Source organism: Thermobia domestica, chromosome 16 (assembly GCF_964235325.1).
Source record: "Thermobia domestica chromosome 16, izTheDome1.hap1.1, whole genome shotgun sequence".
Lineage (NCBI taxonomy): Eukaryota > Metazoa > Arthropoda > Insecta > Zygentoma > Lepismatidae > Thermobia > Thermobia domestica.
Window position 1 is genome coordinate 125,271,269 of NC_137469.1, and position 24,626 is coordinate 125,295,894.

Consider the following 24,626-nt stretch of genomic DNA (forward strand, 5'->3'; position numbering starts at 1 on the left):
TTAGACTCAAATATAATGATTCGTTTTGCCTGTTCCCTTTCCATTGTAACCTGCATTCAAACCTAGGCTTAACTTGGAATTAAACCACATCGGCAATGTCGCTATTTATCTTTGTGACCCCAAAAACTATGAATTCGACACTAATATCTTTTGTATTCTATTACTTTTGCATGTCACCCCTTCCCCTCCTAGGAATGGTTTCAGTGTCATGCCCTCCAGAATTTTTTTTCAGGTGATAATTTATACGTTTAGAAAATGCGTTTGAAATTCCTCCAGAAGTCCATTCACATCGTACGGTCGACTGTACGTTTCTTTAGACAAAAGTTTCTAAAGATAATAAAAATTTTAGTGGCATTGGAATATTTTGTTATCACCTGACTGTCGTCGTTGCGCAAAACTTTATCATCATATGACGTACGGATATGAGTCAAAATTGTAAGATTTAATGTCAAAGTTTAAATATAGCAAGTTAAAAAAAAGCACGTAATAACAAATCTCTTATTTGAAAAGAATTTTGGCTGAAACTAGCTGGGACTACATTTAATGCAAAATTGAAATTTTGAAATCCACAATATGAGCGTAGCTAAAAGAAAACAACAAAACAAAAGGTCGGAATTCGAACCTAAAACCTTCCATGAAGGAGTCCCTGACAATAACCATTCATCTAACATGTAATGAAGGAATCGTACTCTTTTTAAAGTTATAGGTTCCGCATCAAAGTTAATTCTTTGCGCATTTCCATTGCTCCTCTTGACTTGTTCTTTTCAACGGTCTAACATGTTTTCGGCCATTTGTTTCACTTTCTCTTACACCTTCGCAAAAATTAATTTATGTCTGACTATTTGATACAATTTTATCAAACGGTTCTATCAGATATAACTACTAACACAGTAGTAAGATATTTTCAATGCCTTAAAAATGTTCCTGAACTAGACGAAGTTCATTATGCATCCTGTAACTGAGCTAGGAGAGCTCTACATTGAGTACCAAATTGCTGAATATTACTTTTTATTAGATTCTCAACATACCTAAAGAAAACATCTATGAAGGACTGAGTGCAGTTCTCCCAGGTTGCATCGATAAAGTCATTGTTCGATAGGTTTGATCTTCATGGTTCGAAACCCCTCTCGGAAGCTGAATATTTTTTAAATTCTTAATTCTCCAGATCCTAAGATTTTTCTCTCCCTCCAAAATCATCTGTTGCTCTAAAAAGAATTCTCCACCTTAATTCGACAACTGCCTGATGTGATCCTCGCAGTTCGGAAACTTTCCGTCTTGTTTTACAAAATCACAAATTTCGACATAATATGGATACTGTAAGGTCATTTTTCTCCAATTCTAAACTTGCATATTAAAATAGTCGTGTTCTGTCTGCATATTTGAATTTCTCTTTCATTGTCGTCCACTATGAACGCACATGGCTTGGGATCAAACCTTCGATTCTTGAAACCAAAGTTAAGCGCTTTAACATGTGGTATAAATCCATAGGTTTGTTGCTAAAAGCAGTGTCTTTTATTTTCAGTGTTTTACTATACATTCGATCAAGTAATATGTGTTTATCACACTCAAGGGAAGGGGAATTACACCCTCATGTACTCCCCAAATGCAGTTCCTTGGAATATTGCTTGGAATTAGTGGGAAACAAAATGAAATTAATAATTGAATAGCACTCATTTCTGTTCGTAGTTTTTAGAGCTTTGCGCTTGCACTACAGACCTCGGTAAACACAAAACATACGCATCTTCCTAGCTTAATGTGAGAGTGGAAATAAGGTTTCGTGAAAATATTTTTATTCAGGATCTAAAATGGAATTTCAGAACATACGGATGAAAAGTCGGTTTTAGAGATACACTGTAAAACATTTCGCCTTAAATTTACTGACCGATTACCGTCAACTCTCGCTGCCATCCGATTACCCTAAATTTTACGGACCACTGTTTTTTTTTCATAAAAACGGCAGACCATATATTTACAAGCAAAATAATATTGACCGTGTTTAGAAATAAATTTGGTAACGTATATTTTACGGTAATTTACCGTAATATTTAGGGGTCTTTTTTTTTTAAAAAAAAGCCCAGGTATGTTATTGCCGTAGAAGATTGACGGTAATTATCATACCGATCCCCTATCTAGAGGTCCTTGCCGGTCCAGCATACTCTCTTGCTAGATCCAGTAGGAATTCTTGCTGGGCAATATATATTGACCCAATTTTCATCGAATTGCTGAAAACTGTATCAGTACACACACTGGCCAGCAATAATTTTTGCTGAATGGATGCAACTAGAGTGCACACTGGTCCACTGGTGTTAAAGACTACTCAACTAAAGAAAACACAATCGTGAACGAAAGAAGCGTTGCACCTACGACGTGCATATCCATAGGAATAAAAGTTGAAATTAGTTCTTAGTTTGTAATATCGAACCCTTGTTCTGATATGATCTTGAAGATATATTGCTTTTTCTTTTCAAAATTACCAATTTTGTCATGTATTGAACAGAACACCAGAAGAGGGGTTCGATATTACATACAAAAAAAACTGTATTTCTTTAATTTTATAGCTAAGTTTTCGCACGCTTTGAAGATATAGTAGGAACAAACATCCATGCCCTTTTAAGATATTCATAAATTGATATTCTGTTGCAGTGTTAAGACTAGCTTTATTGCATGTATTTTCGCTATGAGTACCAATAGACTAATAGACCTCAAATATTGTAATCAGTAATTCATTAGATTAGTCGCATTATTACGGTTTTAGATAACCAAGCAGACACCCGACAACATAGCTGAGAATGACCAGAAGTACAACAAAACAAGTGTAAAACCATATGACTCCTCACAACATTGCCTACAGTATCCAGTATCCGCCATCCCAAATTAATAAATACGTGTTTGCATAATTATGTAACAGTGGCATCAATGCCAAAAAAAAAAAACTCACCAAACTTCCAGAGTATCGAACTTTTGCATATTTATTAAACGCTCAAATGTATTAACAAGACACCAGAACAGATTACAGGTACTCACAAGTAAACCTTACGTTTGGGTGAATCGAGTTGCTGACTGAGACACATATGAGAAAGTAGTACTAAATGTGGTCAGTATTTCAGTGAAGTTTTAGGTGCGAAGCTCCAGGGGTTTAGGAGATACAGCTACCAGAACATCACATGGAAGTACAGAATAGTCTTCATACAGTTGGAGGTAAAAGCTCTGTAAGACCTCTTGTAACGACAAAAGATAAATAACAAATATATGGGTACATATTAGGACTAGGGGGAAGTCATATATTAAGGGTATACCTGACGGCGGCCATCTTGAAATCCACCATTTTGAATTCAGGTTAAGTTTTTAAAATAGGAATAGGGTCATGTGATACATGATTTAAGGCGCAAATTTAATCAGAAAAACAATGGTGACGTTAATTTTGATTTACGCGCAATTTCTTAAAAAGTTACAGGGAAATTAAATATTGTTGCTGCATATGTATTAGTGCTTTACCCCACCTTGTAAATTTTGTTTTAATGATAATAATTAAATAAAAAGCAGATGGATAAATATTAGGTCTATGGTAAGAGTTTCCTTGATGGCGGCCATGTTCAAATCCGCCATTTTGAATCAGACAAAAGTTTTAAACAAAACGCATAACAGTGACACCTTATTAATAGCAAATTTTACCATAAATCCAACGGTATAACCATTTTTGCTTTATCATTAACCAGCATTTGTTATCACATAAACAAGTTGCTAATTTAAATAAAAATGACCAAAGTGGAACTGAGTCATAATTGAACTTGGGTCTTTGGTGTTTTCCAGAAAAGTCCTCAATTAGTACATTCAATATGTAGTTCAGAAAAGAGTGCATGACTTGCACAAATGCTCTGCTCACAGTGAGCACACCTGACACAGGCAATCGAGTTACACTTGACACATTTGTCGTTAACAATTCCGTCAAAGCAGTAGTCGTAAGAAGCGATCCATTTAACTTTGTGCTGGTTAATGATAAAGCAAAAATTGTTAAAAATGGTTATGGTAAAATTTGCTATTAATAAGGTCTCACTGTTATGCGTTTTGTTTAAAACTTTTGTCTGATTCAAAATGGCGGATTTGAACATGGCCGCCATCAAGGAAACTCTTACCATAGACCTAATATTTATCCACCTGCTTTTTATTTAATTATTATCATTAAAACAAAATTTACAAGGTGGGGTAAAGAACTAATACATATGCTGCAACAATATTTAATTTCCCTGTAACTTTTTACCAATTGCGCGTAAATCAAAATTAACGTCACCATTGTTCTTCTGATTAAATTTGAGTCTTAAATCATGTATCACATGACCCTATTCCTATTTTAAAAACTTAACCTTAATTCAAAATGGCGGATTTCAAGATGGCCGCCGTCAGATATACCCTTACTATATGACTTCCCCCTAGTCCTAATATGTACCCATATATTTGTTATGCACCTTTTGTCGTTACAAGAGGTCTTACAGAGCTTTTACCTCCAACTGTATGAAGACTATTCTGTACTTCCATGTGATGTTCTGGTAGCTGTATCTCCTAAACCCCTGGTGCTTCGCACCTAAAACTTCACTGAAATACTAATCACATTTAGTACTACTTTTTCATGTGTGTCTCAGTCAGCAACTCGATTCACCCAAACGTAAGGTTTACTTGTCAGAACAAAATTGAAGATAAAAACTACATTTACAGAAATATTTTCAAATCTAACAATTCACTTATCCAGAAAAAATGGTGACAGCATGAGTGCCCGATGAAAAGTTTCTAGGGGACTCATCTCCCTGGTTATTATATACCCTATTATATTTGATATTTTTTATTTGTATTAAGAAATTTAATACGTTTTCATTAGCTAGGGGAGCGACCCCCTGCCCCTCCTTCGGGCACATATGAGTGACAGTAAACTTTTATTTCTGTAACATGAAAAATTCCAGTTGATGCAGCACAATTTATGTAATGCTATACTAAGTACGGTAAACTACGAAGCACTTTTCCTAAAAGTTTTTTTTTTTTTTTTGTAAGTATTTCAATATTGTGATTCTAATTCTAGCTTCACCACCACTCGTAGTTGGTTACATTAGTATAAGAACTTTAGTTTACACATCCAGCAGCTTCTTGGTTTCACATCGTTGCACTTTAGAGCGATCTGCTTGCCACAGTACGCAACTGAATTTTTGTTTGTAACCGAACAAAGTTCAAATATTAACATGGTGCTTTCCCATACAATACCTTGCTTAATGTTTAATTTCCAGGATATCTTCAATACTAGTACTGTGAATATCACACCGGAAAACCACACACTAAACAAACAAACAAGAGAAAGAAACAAAACAAAACAAAGCACAACACATCCGAACCTAAGCGTCATCAATCCTCGCTTCAAACATGTGTTTTTTCTTTCCAATGCGCATGCCCGACACAAGTATTTGATAGGAAAACGGTCTCCTACCATTATTTTAGAAAAACGGTAAACCGTATATTTTTCATGGTAGGAGGCACTTATTTTCACGGTTATTGGTTACAGTGTATAACGCTTATAAGCATGATTCCTGTTTTTCTTTTGTCTGAATGGGAAGAGCATATTACATCACATAGACATCTTAAGATAAGAAGAGGAGGAGGAAGTGGCCAAGTTGGATACCAGAAGCAGGTAGTATGTTTCTTAGCGCATTAGCACACAGTGCAAGATTTTGTTAATAATTTGCACTTAATAGTTTTGTAACATTTTGTATGTCGCGAATTCTCCCACTCATTTTAATACTCTCTGCCAGGATTATGTCAACAAATATGTATTCCGGAAAAAGGAATGTATTTATGTTCACGTAAGAGAGATGGATCTTTGGAACAAGCCCTTTCTGCTTAACCGCTATGGTTTTCTGTCCCTCTTTACAGTAATAACATAGTTCAAACATCTCCAATGTTATGTCAATTTTGTTTCTACACTTAGTGGTCACTGAATTGCGACTACCCATTAACAGGAGAAAGTGTGACCTCCAGCCGAGCTGATTACATGACCACCTTTACTGATATTATTCCAGAGGTGCACACTTGAAGCTAAATGTTGGCAGACAGAATACTGTTATAATGGAAGTTAGGCAGGAGGTATCTGCATTCTAATAGGGCATGATTGTGGGTACCTGAGCAATTGAAGCATCAGAAACACAGACAGTAATACTTGTTTGATGTGCTAGTTCCGGTGTAGTGAAAGTGCACAAGGAATAGGAAGAAAATGGGGTAATGGTCTCCAAGAAACGGAAAAACAGTAGGGTGAGAATCGCCTCAAACAGGTTGTGACAGACATCGAACCCTCAGTGTCGGGGAATTATCTGACCAATACCGTGTGGGATCATAACACCCATATCGTATGCATCTATTCTTTGTACACTGGCATGCATGCAGATCAACAGAAGACGACACACTTTTTACGACTCGTCACCGGTAGCTCATCAGTAGAGCACTTAACTAGAATTTGTGGAGTCCCTGGTTGGATACATGGCAATGCAAGTTTGTGGTTAACAACCTCGTGTCCGTAGATTTTATTCGGGATAGTCAGGCTTCCTCGCATATTTTCATTCCATCAATCCTTTCTACATCATTTACTTGCTTTAATCATCTTTCTCCTTTAACCAAAAGAACATAATGGTTTGACGTTGAACTTAATCATTTTATTTATTTTGTTATAATTCGTATGGAAATGTCTTAAGGCGGCAGACTACTAAATATTTTTGAAAAACTAATAATTTTTCTTTTGCCCGTTTTTCGTAAGTGGAAAGAGGTAATAAGATGTAACTTACCACAATAATAGATAATGTTATTCTACACCCGAAAATATGAATCGGAAGATTTTTCAATGTTGCCATACATAGAAATTACAGTGTGACCAGAATTTGAATTACTCAAAAATCTCGGTAAAGACAGCGACTGGAAAAATGAACTCAACAGTAATTGATCACTTATCATACTGTCTAGGCTTCTTGTTTACTACTTTTTAAATAATATTTATGTTTATTTTATAAAACTTACATAAATTATTACAAATAAATAAGTTATTACAAAATAAATAAAAACATTATTTAAAAAGTTGTAAACAAGAAACATAGACAGCATGATAAGTCATCAATTACCGTTGAGTTCATTTTTCTAGTGCCTTTACCTAGATTTTTGAGTAATTCAAATTCTGGCCACACTGTGATTTCTATGGATGGTAACACTGAAAATTCTTCCGATTCGTATTTTCGGATGTAGAATAACATTATCTATTATTGTGGTAAGTTACATCTTATTACCTCTTTCCACTTACGAAAAACAGGCAAAAGAAAAATTATTAGTTTTTCAAAAATATTTAGTAGTCTGCCCCCTTAATTTTAAACTACAATATTTGTCTGTAATAAGAAACGAAATTAAAAATGAAAGTTGAAGTATGTAAACATTGTTGAATTCTCATTCTTCAGACGGAAGAAATATTTTTAGAAAATATTTGAAAGGCAGTATATTTGGAGGAAGTATATTAAATGCCTTTTCCCATTGAATACGTATTTAAATCGAAATAGAATGATAAAAGCATGCTTAATTAAAGTGCGAAATATACTCACTCGTTTCCCTCGTCTAATCTATTCCGTGTGATTCCCTCCTTCTCTTTTGTTCTGAACCGTCCGTTGGTCTTTATATATATATATCATGTTTTTATTTCTAACTTTGCGTTCTCACGGTGTTATGTGGCTCAGGCTCACTGTGACAGTTTACAGTAGAATCAATGGAAAACATTTTATAACGTGTAACAATGGTAAACAGATTATTTTTAAATGTAATAAAAATGAATTATTCGTTGTAGCAGTGTGAAATTTTGAACTCTCGTTAGCCCCTGCCCTGACTATACACATTTTATGCAAAATGACACAACAGAAACTCAGTTCGAGGTCAAAACAATATTGAAAACTTCTTCTAACTTGATACAAACGTTTGGCCGCCATTTGATGACAAACGAAAAGATTTCATTTTTTTATTACCATAGTAAAATTTCTTGGGTAGAGCAATAAAAAAGTACTCGGGATAAGGACTTTCCCTTCACCTTTTTATTATAAAAAATAATTTCTATGTACACAAATTATAATATGTATTCTTCTAATATTTAGGTAAGATTAGAAAGGAGCCCGGTGACCAAGCGTCGTGGGCTTTGAGGTGAGGTATACTCGATGACCGAGCGTCGTGAGAGGGGTGTAGATTAGGTATATCTCTCTCGGTGACCGTGCGTCGTGAGAAAGAGGAAAGGAACTCGGTGACCAAGCGTCGCGGACGTGAGAGCGGTTTTAGGTGCTTCGATCAATCCGGGAAGATTGATGTTGGTCGAGGCGTGCAGGTCCTTTTTGTCCTGTATTGTCGGCTTCCTTCGTTGATTCTCGTCCTTCCGACTGTTGGCGATGGTGATCGACTCATCTTCGGAACCGTAGTCTGTTTGTTTTTATTTATTACTAACACATGTAGTTCACACGTGGTTATTGCATGCGTGGTTCCGTGTATATATGCGGAACCTTACAATATACTACCGGAAATGCCAGTTCAATGCAATGTAGAGAACACGTTTATAGAAGATATTTCTACTGTCTTCACATACGCATTTCAATAAAAGTCTAATTATGGAAACAAACGCAGTGTTTGTTTTTCACCTATATTTCCAACTCCCCTGCGCTATTAGAATATTCCCGTTAAACAATGAAACAAAATGAAAATCTTAAGTCAGGAACTAACCATGCTCCAAGATTCATTCAAACAGATAAGACTTTTCCGTGATGCCATCAAAAACAAAGGGAAACGTTCATTCCAATGTCAAGAAAAATATGGGCTGTCACCCTTAAAACTGAAATTTTTGAAAATACTGGATCACGTAATCATGTATTTTTATTAGGAGTTTATATACAGATAATTCGTCTTCTTAACTTGAATGCCTCACGCGATATTACATTTTTTCATTAAATTTGAACCCTAGATTCCTGTAGGATATTGGGTCCGCGGTGACTCAGTGGTAGAGCGTTCACCTCTAGTGCATAGGAACCTTGCTTCGATCTCAGTTCGCACCAAGTGAACATTGTGTTGGATAAAAAACGCATGCGTAGGTTTTCCAGGGGTTCTCCTGTTTCGTCCCACTTTCTTCATTCCACAATTTAATTCATGTCTTATTATCACCGTCTCCTTTTCCCTAAGCGACACAACCATGGGACGTAAAACTTAAAAAGATTATATTTAATTTTTCCTTTATGATACAGTCTTTATTCAAAGTGGCGGTTGAAACCGTGATGTTGGTACATGCCAAGTGTCTTGAAAAATTCATTTCAAAGATGTCTGCCATTCTTCCAAGATACGATCACGATACTATTTAAATATTTCAATAATTTCACAATCACAGAAGCAACAGACAATTTCAATCTGAATGCGGAGGAAGCAAATAATAGAAAATGCCAAATCCTTCTTAAAACTGGGATATTTAAAAACCCTGGGCCATACGTTCTTTTATTGGAAATTTCTATGTCGAATTTCGTTTTCCTAGCGTAGTGATTATATGATACTCTATTCTGGGCAAAATCTTTGTACTACCCTCACATCCGTTAATATACGTATTTAAAATTCTTCTCTTATTATTGGCTATCACAGCACAAGTAGATTTCTGTTCAAATGACAAGTTTCTAGAAATATTAACGTATCCTGACCTCTCAGTGAATCCGTTGCACTGTTCCATATAGTGCCCTTCTCATTCTAGGAGCAGAGATTTTGATAATGGAGAAATACTTGTTTCCCTTATTTTCAAAAGAGTTTATTTACCGAACTTCATGTCTGTAACTTAAAATAATCCCCACTTACAGTATTTCTGAACACAGAAGAGAGATTTCAATATTTTTGAAATATCCTGGTTTTCTTATTGACGAAATTTACAAAACTGCTGAAACACGTGATCTCTCACTTTCATTTAAGATTTTTTAAACCTATTTCCTATCACGAATATTGATAATTAGTTCGAGTACGATTATACCTTTCGAGTTCGACTCTGGCTTACATGAATAAATTATAGTATATTTAACTGTATTTAATATAGGTGTCGCACGATTTACAATTTTCTACAATCCAGATGTTCAACTTTATCTGGCCATAGGAAATATTCCGCGTCCGATCACATGTAATCGTTTCTATCTTCAAACTGGAAAAATTCGCAACTGTAACAACGAGCCTCGTAACTTATGCATTGCTTTCACCAGTTGCATTTTTAAACTGTTTCAGGTTGTGTCAAGGAAGGACCTGGTTTCGTACTTGGAGTCACGTTCTCTGTTGTTCAAGGTTCATTGTGAATTTCTCTCTTGCTCTTTCAGGAACACTACCCTTAATATATTTCTGCTCGGAAGCTACATTCAAGATGCCTTCTTGAAGACCATGTTACATTATTTGATAAGGAAAAGGACCATGGCAAAATTTTTGGGCAATGTACACTCATGTCCAAAATTACTGTCGTATGTTTATAAACATGTTTTTGTAGGAATATAATTTGATAACGAATTCGTCCGGTATTTCTTATAATGTTAATATATGTATAATTGACTAAAACATGTATTTGGCAAATTTCATGTCAAAGAGCAGTAAATAAGAACAATAAGACTTTCGTGTCCATTTAGCAACATTTTGTTTTACTCATTCTAATTTTCGTATTTATAATTCTTTTCTATGAAATTTACTACAAATATACATTTCTCGATTATATACATAGTGTCAATATTAAAAGTACCCTGCAAAATCTTTATCAAAATATATTCTTACAAGAAGACAGTTATAGATATGCAACAATCATTTTGGACATGAGTGTTCATCATAAAATCTTTTTACCTTGTGGTCTTCATTGTTGCATATTTCAGTTGATTGCAAGGTTTATTGTGGAATGTTTATCAGTATGTGTGCAAATCGTATTATTTCAGAGTGATTCGTTCATGATAAGAATTTGGAATCATATTTCTGGACTTTTGGCATCTACGGCCGTCACATGAGGAATAACGTTTGTCGACAATCAGAAAGGAATGGAGAATGAAAGAAGCGACTTTAGATGTTCATATTAAATATAGTCCCGATATCTTCCTGGTGCGAATGAGAAAAACCTGGGGATAACCTCAGTCGGATTGGCTGAGATGGAAAAGCTTTAACACGATTCCAACTGAGTTCCTCTACCGGGTATTGAACACGGAAGTGCTCGCAACAAAGGAGAGAATATTAAAGCTACGTGGGGCCGCAGTGATTCCTTCTAGAAGGCGTCCCTTCAGGCAATGTTCTTAGTGTTATTTTGTATGTAGTTGCTTGTAACAGAGTGCCGTCGAAGGTCAGCATTCGTGTCTATGGTGTTCTCAAATAAATCTTCTTACATAAACAATTTCACTCCAGATCATTGCCATATTACTGAACAGATTGAGTTGATATTAAATTCTCTTGTCCATTGGGTGGACGATACTATCCTACGGTTACCTTTTGAGAAATCTTAATATGTGGAGTTTAGTAGTATAGAAATTATGTATATATATTGTATGCACTATCAACTACTCCTTTCTCAGATGAAACTAAATCAAAATATAAGAATCTTATTGACGAAACTTATGTTTTGCCCTGAGTATCAACATTTTCTATGTAATGTTGCAATAAAATTTATTTATATATTTATTTATTTATAAATGTTCAGATACAGATATATGTCCATTTTACACTGAAACAAAGTAAATAAACAATAAATAAAGAAAAAAGTAATATACAAAATAATAAAAATAAATAATAAATTGACTTGAAACAAATGATAGGTTCTGTGTATAAAAACAAGTAAACAAAATAATTAACAATAATAATCAACTGAAATGTAAAAATAAAAATTAGATATTGTGATACAGTGTTGATTTGAACATAAAACTAGAAATTACAAATTTGATGACGTAAGATAATTTCAAACATCTGTGATACCGATAAACATAGTATAATGTTGGGCTAAAATGTCCTACGAGGGCTATCCAGAAAGTAGATTACGTTTTGGAATAAAAAATCAACAAAGTATAGGAAACAAATGTTATTATATACAGATGAAAGCCACACACAAATACTACTTTTCGACATAGTCACCATTCAAATTAAGGCATTTATCGTAGCGATGTACGAGCTTGGAAATTCCTTCGTCGAAAAATTCGGCCGCCTGCGACTTCAACCACTTCGTTACCTCTTCTTGCAGCTGTTCGTCGTCATCAAAACGCTGCATAGCAACAAACTTCGCGAAATTTGTGGAAAACTCAAAGAAAGTTCCGTTATTGTGAACTTTCGATTTTCACGGACTTTAACATCGACTTTTTCGACAAGTTCGGCAGTCACTTTGCTGGGTCTCCCACTTCGATCTTCGTCGTGAACATTGGTTCGGCCATTTTTAAATCTTATGACCCACTGTCGCACTCCACCTTCAGTGATAATGTTGTCCCCATACACTTCACACAGCTGCCGATAGATTTCTATCGGTTTACAGTTTTTTGCTGTCAGAAACCTTATTACTGCACGCACCTCGCAGCTCGCGGGATTTTCAATTAACGCAGACATTTCAAACCGTCACAGTATCTTAACGGAGCACAACACGAACCTCTCACTAGCACGGCTAGATGCCGACTGAGCTGCGCAACGCTCTGACCCCAAGATGGCCGCGCTAGCCCCGCCCCTAGCGGACACAGACGAAAACGTAATCTACTTTCTGGATAGCCCTCGTATTTGATGCACCAAGTATACAGTGCATCAGTGAAAGGTTACCGTCAAACAAACGTGTGGGAGTAATGAGTAATTGATGCATAACTTAATATAAGTAGCCAAGTGTGGAACAAAATATCAGATACCTACAACCATGTAATTGGAGGATAATGCCGTGGGATCTGTAGAAGAATTTAATTGTAACTCAAAAATAATAATAAGCGGTACAAGTTTCGTGAAGTGTAGCCTATTGAAGAGGGAAACACCTCTGACTATGTCGAAAATAATGAAAGTACACGTATAAACTCCGCAACATTCATACTATTAAATCATGTCGGGTTCAAGGGGCGCTCATAACTCGACCACAAACTATATACAAATAGAAAGAGTTTTCAACAGGTGTGAAAAACTCGAACATGAAAAAGATTTTACATATTAGAAGTACGTGTATGGGCACTAACCGTCACCGCGAACGAGGAAGAATAAGAGCAGTGCGCTGGATACTGAAAAAAAGAAACCACGCCAAATTTTTCACAGAAACAAGGATTCGATATTTTTAGCCTACAATTCTGGTAAGGATAAATACGGGCAGGAATCTACAGGTTTGTAACTAGATAAACATTATTAAATTGAATACGGTAAAGTAAACTAAGTCGATGAGAACGCTGTGAATGCAATTGACGAAATTGTGTCATTGCCTGGATCCGTTCTCTTTAAAACGAGTAGGGATTGACGTGAAAATGATATCGAAAATTTTCAAAGCTGCTACATGCGGAACTCTCGTCTCTCAAGGAACAATAACTCGTAAAAGGAACTATTAAACTTTATGAGCAGAGTTTTCCGTACATTATAGTGGTTACCGAAAGATCATATAGCTGCAGCACTGAAAAACACTAGGCATATTGTCGCGATCAAGGCTTGTCATCCTCACATATCAGCATCTATAAAAAGGTTTTGACTCAGAAAATGAGAAGGGAAAGGTGGATGCAATGTAGCCAAATTTCGTTATAAGTGATCAAATGCTAGAACAAAAATAATATTCGAGAAACTGCATCCTTGGTGTAGACAACGCTTCAGAGAAATATTGGGAGTTGGTGACCGTTAATTCTTACTTTGAAATTCCCCGTGGAATATAAGTTAGTAATGATACTTCGAAAGACCGAAAGAAACCGACATGTCTACAAGGTCTGAGCAAAGAAACCGAAATCGTGGTGTAAACTTTCACACTTAAAATCTATTGCTAATTTGCCCTCCTGGACGTGCCGAAATGAAAATAAAAAGAATCGCACAAAGACTAGAGCGTCTTCTTAACGTTATGCTTCGCATTAAAGAACTAATATGGTGATGGGCAATATATCGTACTCGTACCGTAAGAACTTTCGTAAACCAAATAAATTCAACCCACAATAGAAATGAGTAGATTGTCCTGAAACATGTGTACACTTCGGACTTCGGACTGAGGATTACGACAAAAAGCTTTTCCAGCTAAAATGCATTAACTAATGATGTAAGGAAAACAATGAGTTGAGACACCTTTTAAGGAACTGAAGGGTTAAAACATCTTTACCAAGGACGCTATGCCATTCGCTCTACGACGTACCGCTAAAATCTCTACATCGATATATGTTGCTGCTTCAATGCAAAACAGTTGTGTTCCTTGCGATAGTCAGATAAAGTCAACAGAAATTGCGGGACATGTGTATTGTTAATAGGATGCTCTTTCGCAAACTCCCTATATTATATGTGGCCTCTAGATTGTCCGTAGTGCTCAAGTGGCGAATGATAGTACAGCGTCACTGTCATAAAAGCAGCTCGACGTGATAAATAGAGGTCTTCCATTCAGGAAAGCAATGATATAAATCGTTCGTTAAATATCCACAAACGGAAGCATGGGAGTAGATCTGTTTTATTCTGAATCTCATACTACTAATAGTGGCAAGATTAGCACGCTAAACACCAGCGGCCTACTTTGCGCTGAATTTGCAATACAAAAATAATGTAACTGGTGATCATCCTTAACCACTACACCTCCACGGCATTGGAAGAAGCTGCAAAGCTTAGGATTACAATGAAGATTCCAGCAGGAGGCCACAATGGGATAGTGAAGCTGCATACTACACCAATACGGAAAACGCCTCGAAAACTCTGCAAGTGTCTCATCACGGGACATTATTTCGTTATTAATATTAAATTAATAAGCCCTGGTAGATGGCAATAAATAAAAGAAATTGAGAGCAACTTTGGTTCCGGCATGAGATAGGAAAATATCAACGGTAAAGTGGTAACATGTACAACCTCATAGCAAAGACCATTTGTGACAAAAGGTACATCAAGTCTGACCTTTGTAATAGAACCACATTTGGCGAAAACATGCAAAGAATTAGCCACAATGATATAGCATAATAAATTTTATTTCAAGCTCAATCTCCGACAACGTGTAACAAGGCTGCACGGTAGTAAACGATCCTGAGAACCTAGAATAGCATAAAATCTCCAGCAATTATGCTATGAATAATCCTGAGAGGAAGCAAGGACGGAATTTTTGTTGCATAGAACTCTCTTTTCTGTGCAAGAAACCTGAATATCCGTGCAAGGAACCTGAATCATATATCCTTAACGTAACAACATATGGCCTTTCCTTGAGATACCATAATGTCTCGATTCTTCCTAACCTAAGATGTAACCCCATTCGAGCGACCATAATTAATACCTGCCTGAAATCGAGGAAATCAAATGAAATAAGCACTAATTTTTGAATATAGATCACCTCGGAGTGGTGTCAAAGTATAATTTTCTTAATAGTCTCATTATGATTTGAAATTTTACGATGTTTGTTTATGTGAATGCGGTTCCTCTCGGTGATGGATGTAGAATTTGTCGTTTTCTTCAGGAGACATATTTAAATTGTGATGAAAGGTGATTGTTAGTGGAAGCAAGTGGTAAACTAACTTTATACGTCATACTCAGTTTCCAACCCTGCACAGGAATACCCAGTGATACGACACAGAATATATTTGTGGATTTAAATGTAAATAATTCGAACTCTACTGGCTATTGCTGCCAGAAATGGTACGCACAATAAGCGGAGATCTACTTAACTCATCACCAATTATTGGAAATAAATCTAGGGTAAGGATAACGGGATCTTGAAAGATAAGTCGTAAACACACACCAATTAGACGAAACTAGCGGCGGCGACAAATCTGACCCTGCTGGTATCTACGTGCACATGGTGAAAGTTCGACGTATGTAGGAGCTGTTGCAGCGAACTGTTCATAAGAATGAAAAACTTTAAACTTCATTTAAATACTAAAAATATCGACATAAAAGCAAGCTCAGAAATATTGGCAAAATATCGTGAACTTTTCCTTTATTCACTTGTACACTTCTTAAATTAGCACCTAGTCTCTTCTCTGATAACAAATGAACAGCACCTACAAATCACTCCATGATATGAACAGTTCATGTGATCGAACCCAAAAGACCACATGTATGCTCTTACTTTTTAACATTTTTTCTCGTGATTCTGACAAGAACAAATTACTGCATAAAAATCGATAAAATTATTCCATTACGAAAAAGAAAGCACTGCGTTCGTGTTGCACAAGCAAAACGCATAAGAAGCTTGTAAACTTCTTTGTTCGAAAATACACATTAAACAAATATAATCTCGGTGTTTGTAGGTTATTATATGGAAGGAACCCTGAAGACCACTTCCTGCTTTCATATCTATCTATCTATCTATCTATCTATCTATCTATCTATCTATCTATCTATCTATCTATCTATCTATCTATCTATCTATCTATCTATCTATCTATCTATCTATCTATATTTATTTATTTATTTATTTATCTATCTATCTATCTATATTTATCTATATCTATCTGTCTACCTATATAGATAGATAGATAGGTAGGTAGATAGATAGATAGATAGATAGACTCAAACCACTTATTTATAAATATAAATATATAGTACTAATATTACTACTATTATTATTAGTCATGTAATGTACCTTGTATTTACCCTACGTAGTTTGTATACTAATTTTACATATTCTTTCTGCAGCTTAGATGCTGCAGAAAGAATATCCATATTGTTCCCTTCCCAGCATGTTTAGGGTAATGAAGTAGGAGAACGGGACAAGAGTTGCTTTCTTTCCCTTTTAATTCTGTCAATGCCTTCTATATGGATCAGTGATGTTGTTTACGAGAAAAGAGGTTCGAAATCTTTTTTAAATCTATAATATATATAGAAGTCGAGCTTTTGTAGGCGGGGAACCTCTTGTGTGTTTGGTTACAAGTGACGATTTTTTTCCGAATAGTGCAAGGGGCAGCTTCATCCTTCTCTGGTGCCATTCTAGAAATGGAAGCTCGCTGCGCTGAACAGTCTAAATTATAACTTTGTTTTCGGATGTTTTAGTAGTAGGTTGAAAAATCCGAGTGTAGTATAGTGAAGGTGCAAGTGAGTCCACTTGGGTATCTTAGAAGGAAGTGTAATTATTTCTCAATCTAATTTGATATAAATTTTTGTTTCAATAAAACCTAAAATCAGTTCGAAATTCTCTTTAAGATTTTAACTAGGAAGTTTAGTGATAGTAAGTTGCATTTAGGAAATTTCTTATCTCTTTTTTCTAGTCCATTGGCTAAGCTTTCTGCTTTTGAATTAGTGGGCTCTGGGATCGAGTCCTTCTGACGTCTGACTATATAAGGCCTGACTAGTAGTTTCTGTGAGTTTTGGATCCGTTCAAGAATGGTAGGGGTTGGAACGAGAGAACTGACTTAATACCTTTTAGTTCAGACATCTGTACTTATAGACCTCTTATTGGAGTCTATTCCTCTATCCTCATAAACCTATTTCCTAATTCATTTTGTTAAATAGAATCTCTACTAGAATAAAGTGTGTTTCCAGACTATTTCTCACATATGTATAGGACAGGTTGGGCGAGTAATGAAGACAAATTTCAATTTGTAAATGGGTTCACTTCATTGAGTTCGAAATGAACGCTTATATTGTGTACCTTGCGAGATTTAGAGTTAATTATATGTATTTTTCTTAATGATAGAGGCAGGTAGATTGAAATCTCGTAGGTATAGGACAGGTGTTGGATGAGTGATGAAGACAAATTTCAATTTATAAATGGGTTCACTTCATTGAGTTCGAAATGAAAGCTTATCGAATGAACCTTGAGGAGTATAGAGATAATTATATCTATTTTGTCTTAATGATGAGACAGGCAGATTCAAATCACCAATAGTAGGTAACTAATAACCTATTATATGGGGGATTAGACTAGAGAAATTTTGAAGTTCCTTTTCGTTTCCAGGAAGGCAAGTAGAGGAAAAATAATATTTTATTAGAGGTCTTATACCTGTAGAAATACTCCCCTCTAAGTATTATCTTTCTTTTGCAATAAAAATATTTTACAGAGGATTTCTGATGAGTTTTCATTTAAGTTTTTAGTCTGGTATGCTAGAAGAAGTAAGAACCACAGATTCTTACATATAGGGTGAATGTTTAGTATAATATTAATTGAAGATTGACGTAGTTTGAGTTTTTTATAATGACTAAAAGTTATTTTCTCACACCATCTACCTTATATAAGACAAAATAAAATTTGGAGAGAAAGACTTTCAATTTGTGTCTGACTGAAAAAATCTTAGGTGAAATTATTGATTATATTTTCTACTCCAGAGGAATGTTTGTTATTTCTTTCTTTGAGATATCTCTGTTATCTGGACTTGAGGTGAAATAGCTTTGCAAACTGTGGTTCTCATAGCAGCGCACACAGACTGGAGGCTCACCGTAATCTCTCGTAAACTGGAAACTGGACGTATCTCATTGCACAATAAAATCCAATTGCAACAATGTTGTAGAAGATTGTAAGGTATAGAATATAAAATGAACGTTCAACCAATAAATCACATTTAGTTTGGTCTGCGTGACCAATCATAATATGCGTGTGTCAGCATATCATAATACGGAGGAAAAGTTGATGCTAATTATCGACAAGTAAGTTTGGCATCCGAAATAAATTCCAAATTAAACTTAAGAACATACGTGCGATAGTGCTATGTATATAATAAAGTATCATGTTTTCACATAAAAAAATACTCTGTTTGCACAACACGACGGATAGAAAATAGTTCTTAATTTGAAGACAAAAATCATAAATGAGGCAGTATCATCCACTTTTACATCTGCTGTGTGATATTCCGAATTACAGTTTTCCATAACCGTTGCTAATTGCACTGCGGGAATTTTTGGCACACTTTTGATCTAGTACCCACATGAACGAATTCCATTAGCAAAGAATAGAGTTGTCCGGAAGACAAACCATACGGATTATCTTCAACACCACTGTAAACCCAGTAATGAATAAAAGTTTGAATATATTCTTGTAACTACTTTAAAAGCGAATCAAAGACCGATTGTTTGGAAATACATTTTGTAACAAAAATGAAAACTCACATACAGAGGGTTGTTTATCTGTTGTTAGTTGGTTTCATATACAGTGCCTGTCAGCTTTTATAATACTCGCTAAAATTAATATAGCCGCAGAACATCGAAAATATGAAGATTTTTATTAATCCTAAAAAAACAGTTTTGACTATATAAAACCCTGCTTAAAATGCGTTTTTGTCGAATATATTTCTGGTAACGTGTATATATGTGCTATATACGGTAGTATGGAGTAAATGTATGCATTCAGAAACTAAATATTCTGCAGTAAGTTCAATCTACGAAATTTATGTTCAGTTAATAGTCACATGTGTAGTACGATTTGATTCCATGGGATGTCACGGGATGTAAATCAAAGAGGAAAAACATCCCCTAGAATTCAATGGTGTCGACATTAATGTCTGTATTCTTTAGAGGAAAAAATGTTGGTAAGCATTACATAATAAACCAGAACTTTTGTTCCATGTAACTAATCCTATTTCGAGTTACTTCTTAGTAATCCCGTAAATAGTCTTCAAGATTACTATAAAATTGCGTCGGTATCTTACCTATTAAATTCACATCACCAGCGAAAGTTTGCATATTGTGTAATTGAAAGTCCTGTAACTAAAGTTCATGGTGTGGTATCAACTTTCGCTGTAAACGTCAACAGCAAAGAAATATAATACCCTAGATGATTTAAGATTCTTTTTGTGTGCTAGAATTAATATTCATAGCGGAGGTCAGATGTCCAAATATTTCAAGTGTTGCTCTAGCATGTGCATACAATTTACTGTACAAGCTGGATAAATGAGAGTACAAATCCATATCCACGAATTAGGCATGACAGTAAGAAATGAATTTCAAACCATCTTATAATAGAAAAGGACTTTTTATGTTTTAAAATTTCTAGAATTTTGAGAGATCAGGAAATTTGCCAAAGAACTGCAAAAGTGGTACGCTTTGGATTTAATGAAACTTGATATTAATAAGAGTTCTTTCAGCTCTTTAAGCGGATTATCAAGAACGTTCTGAAAATGTTTAAATCTGTACCAAGTAACCTGATAGTCACGAGGAAAACTCCTCTTTCTTTCTTTGGGATTAATATTATTATTCCTCGATTATCGTGTACAGTACATTTCTGGAGCAGGTCATCCTATGTTTAACATAAAATACCCTTCAAAATCTGCCAATATTACATGCAAATTTCATAAGTGATTCCATCAGGGCCTGGGCCATTACTAGCTTGGATTGTCTTCAGCACGGGAAAAAACTTTTTTCTGTCTAAGTTTACTAATAAATGTTCAACTACTCAAGGATCATATGTTAATAAATAATCACTAATAGTACGCTGGTCCTTTTTAATCCTTTTATATATGTCACTAAAATAACTGGTAATCAGTTGGAATGTGGATAAGTAAGAAGACTACCAACCTCGGTATGAAGAGAGCTCACATATTGAGAATATAGCTGCTTGTTGATGATCATAATATTAAAGACACGGCTGATCGTCATGAATTACATTACGCTTGTATATTATGGCATAATATGCTTATGTAATTGTGTCTGTACACTGAGGATGCTGGTTTTTACGATATGTTAAATGTACAGCTACTAGGGTGCTCCCAGAGATCAGTTAAAACATAGTAGATAATTAGTATTTTAGTGTATTATATGAATCCTGTTTTACTTCAGGGCCTCTTGAACAGCCTGTTTTCGGGGTGACAAAAATTTTCATTATTGAATTATGTTGGAAAAATATTTCCTTTGACTTGTCAAATATGTCCGACGCCTAGAATGACTGTCCACTCATTGATGAAGTGTAGTGCGTAATTTCCAATACTTTGAACAATGTGCTGCTTTAATAAAAGTCTGAAATTTTAAAGTACAACAATGGGCAACTGATGAGTGAACGCTGAAGCAAGCAAATTGATTTGTGTGACCTTGTGCATTTGCCTTTCTGTAGAATAAAATCTAATGAGCTGGATTGCATTTCAGAATTTTTGTATGTAACTGTAGAGAACTACCAATGGAGCCATAACACTTCACGAAGAGATAAATGTTTCACAATTTTGTTAGATTCCTTAATAGGACGGAAATCAGAGAACGTGTCTCGTTAATGCTCTTACGTGTTTGGTCACCACCAACAAAATTGAAACTGGAATCTACCAGTAATATGGAAAATATTTATTCATTATAAATATTTCTCTTTCAGCTCGTTTGTTTCTGTCTAATGGACCATAACTAACTAACTCTATGGCCTATGGAACCCGGAAGTTCAATGCCGCGTTCACAAAAGCTCTCCACTGACTTCTATCCTTAGCTAACTGCATCCAGTTTCTACTTTGCATTCCAATCTCTGCGAGATCCATCTTAATATAGTCCTCCCATCTGCGCCTAGGTCTAATGGTCGTTTTCCAATTGGTCTTCCAGTCAAGATTTGTAAAGCGTTTCTACTTTCTTCCATTCTAGCTACATGACCCGCCCACCTAAGCCTCCTAGACTTGACGACCCTAACAATGTTGGGTAAACCATATAAATTATGTAGTTTCTCGTTATGAAGTTTCCACCGTTCCCCATTCCCGTTCCTCTTGGGCCCGAATATTCGTCTCAGGATCTTGTTCTCAAATACTTTCAGTCTATGTTCTTTCCTCAGAGTAAGTGACCATGTTTCGCAGTCATACAGAACAACAGGCATGCTTATTGTTTTGTATATTTTAAGCTTCAAATTCCTCGACAGAATTCGCGACGAATACAGATAGCATCAATATAATGACTTATACCACGCTCCGATGATGTACCTTTCGCTCGAGAATAATTTTTTGACACTTTACATTTGAATCACAGTATCACGCGCATTGTTGCCCAGATTTACTATCGCAGTGTATGTATGGAAAAAAACTAAAGTTCAAAATACTGACTTATTGTAATAAAATGTAATCAAAATTATGCCTGTTGAATAAATGGTTTAAAACTCTGTTTAAAATTAGCAGATTTTGTAGCATTAATATAAAAGAACAAAATTTTCTTGAGTTTTTTTAACAAACGATACGGAAGGAATTGGCATTAGCAGGATTGAACTGTGAAATCTCATATTGCATTAAACAGAGGTAATAATCAATCATGTAATCAAAATTATGTTGTTGAGTAAGGAGTTTAAGATGGTTTACAGTGGCCACATTTTGTTCCATTAATATTAGAAGGACAATTTTTTTTTGTGTTTTTGTTCGAAATAAAACGAGAGAAACTGTCACCAGAGCAAGATTGAATGCGGACGCTCACATTGGATTTGAGCAGAGGTGAAAAGTATCATAATTGACATTATTGGAATGTAATCCCTTCAAAACGACATGACTGAGAAACCAATAACCGTACATACAAGATAGAAAGAAAACACAGCCTCACAGAAGTGCATTCCATGTTTGTAAACAGAAGTAAGAGCCAATGTATTGAGTTCATTTCTACTTTCTGTAGATGTACGACTGCCCTTAGATAACGCCTTCATCTTCTTCCTTAAAGAACGTCAATGTGAAAAAAGAAGTTAACTTTGGCTGATCTATATATATAAAAGAGAACACACAAATCCTTTGTTCCCTCATCACGCTAATACGGCTGAACCAATTTCTTTCATTTTTGGGGGGTTATTAGGATTTGGACCCTAGATGGTTTTTATCATATCACTTTAATTTTTAATTACCAGTGTCTTGAGATAATTGACCATTCAAGTGTCCATAACGTACAAATCCTTTGTTAGTTCATCATAGGTAAAAATAAACGTATTTATATGCAACCCGCATGACCGTGTCACTCGGCGGGTTAACATAAATGACAGGCGATATAATGTTAACATTTACTGCAATCTACTATGGTTTTTATCATATCACTTGAAAGCGAAAAAGTAAAAATTATCTAATTAACAAGGTTTATTGCGTTCCGGGGTGACCGCAGCGAAGCGGGGTGAACGCTGCTAGTTATTAATATATTTAGGGGAGGTTTCATTCATGTCAAAGTAAGCTATGGTTGAAAGTCGAGTCTCTGTATTTTATAATGACATGGCGTATATATTCTCATTGTGTGATTGGGAAGCCATTGTTTCAATATCTGGTGTAATCACTATTGGTCTGGGATCGAAGTAGACACCAAGGATATTTGAGAGAGTATCAATCTGGGTTCTTCAAGTGTTGACGGTTTGAGAGCAAGAAAAATATTAGGATCAGCAATTTGGGCAGGGTTCGATTACAGTCATCGCTGATGGATGTGGGATAAGGATCATTGTTAGAAATATGCCCTAGAGCGTGTGTTGCTATTTTCGTTTATATTGATAATTCTCCAGGAGAAAATTATGTCATTTTCAACTCACTCGGCCTAATAAGTGGTCGAATTGAAGCGCGGGATGGTACTGCACATTCAGCGAACACATATATATTCCCAGACATTGGAAACATTTTTACGTTGATTGCACTTAACAATGTATGGAGAATAAGACACCATTTTAAGTTTGGAAGAAATTTTGCTCAGAATCTCATAAAAAGGACAACCCATTTCAAAATGGCATATTTATTAGTACCGCTGTACGTTTTGTAATAATTTACTTGATTTCACCATATTCAATCAACACATCATGAAGAAGAATATAGTTATTTTAAGAGGTAAATAAAAAAATTTAACCTTTTCTAAATTTAGTTTACCACTAGATATACGGACAGTACGAAGTATTAAGAATCCCATTTAAAGTAACATAGGGAACAATTTGAGGTAACCGAGTGAAACCTTCATTAAATGCAATACCATTTTCAAAATTTTCCATACACAACAAAGTCGTCATTGCGCAGGTGGAAAGCGGCTCTTTGGTTCATAACGACCCTGAAGTTCTCAGACAACCAAATATGATTGTCTCTTGTGTTTTGTTTGGCATGACGCATCGATCTGTCGAATGCAAATTTCAGTGTACTTTTACTAATATAAATAACCACATCCACAGTATAGTAATCACTTGTAAAACAGACGAGCTTTAGTCAGTTTTTGTGTTTGCACAGGAGTAGGTTAAAAGAACGCCCTACATTAGGGCATCCAATGATGAGATGTTACTTTGTTCCCATGCCTCATAGATCCGTTTGAATTTTGAATTTAATTATTATCTCAAATTTTCTTTATTTGCATTGTGAATGAAATTTAACTTTACTCTCCACGAGAATTCGAAAATGAATTTGGTAACATTTATCAATTATCGCAATATGACTGACATTTTCTTGTGTTGTTCTCTTTCAGCTTTCTATGATGTTACTACTATAAAACGCTTTAAAAACATAGATTCGATTTTATCTGATGAAGCTTATGACCCGACTGATGGTAAGTTCAATCTTATTTACTGTATAATTTCCACAATATATACCTTAGACTAGAGCTCCCTCGTGGCTATATATTGAACAAAC

At 35.3% G+C, this 24,626-nt stretch overlaps 1 protein-coding gene across 2 annotated transcripts in view; it reads left to right on the forward strand.

Moving 5' to 3' along the window:
• The window catches only part of LOC145673395 (uncharacterized), a 476,309-nt gene that overhangs the window by 37,928 nt on the left and 413,755 nt on the right, over positions 1-24,626 (forward strand). For both annotated transcript variants that reach the window (XM_081743054.1, XM_081743055.1), the window contains exon 4: positions 24,463-24,543. In XM_081743054.1, the coding sequence (XP_081599180.1) occupies positions 24,463-24,543 (81 nt within the window). The remainder of the gene's footprint in view (positions 1-24,462; positions 24,544-24,626) is intronic.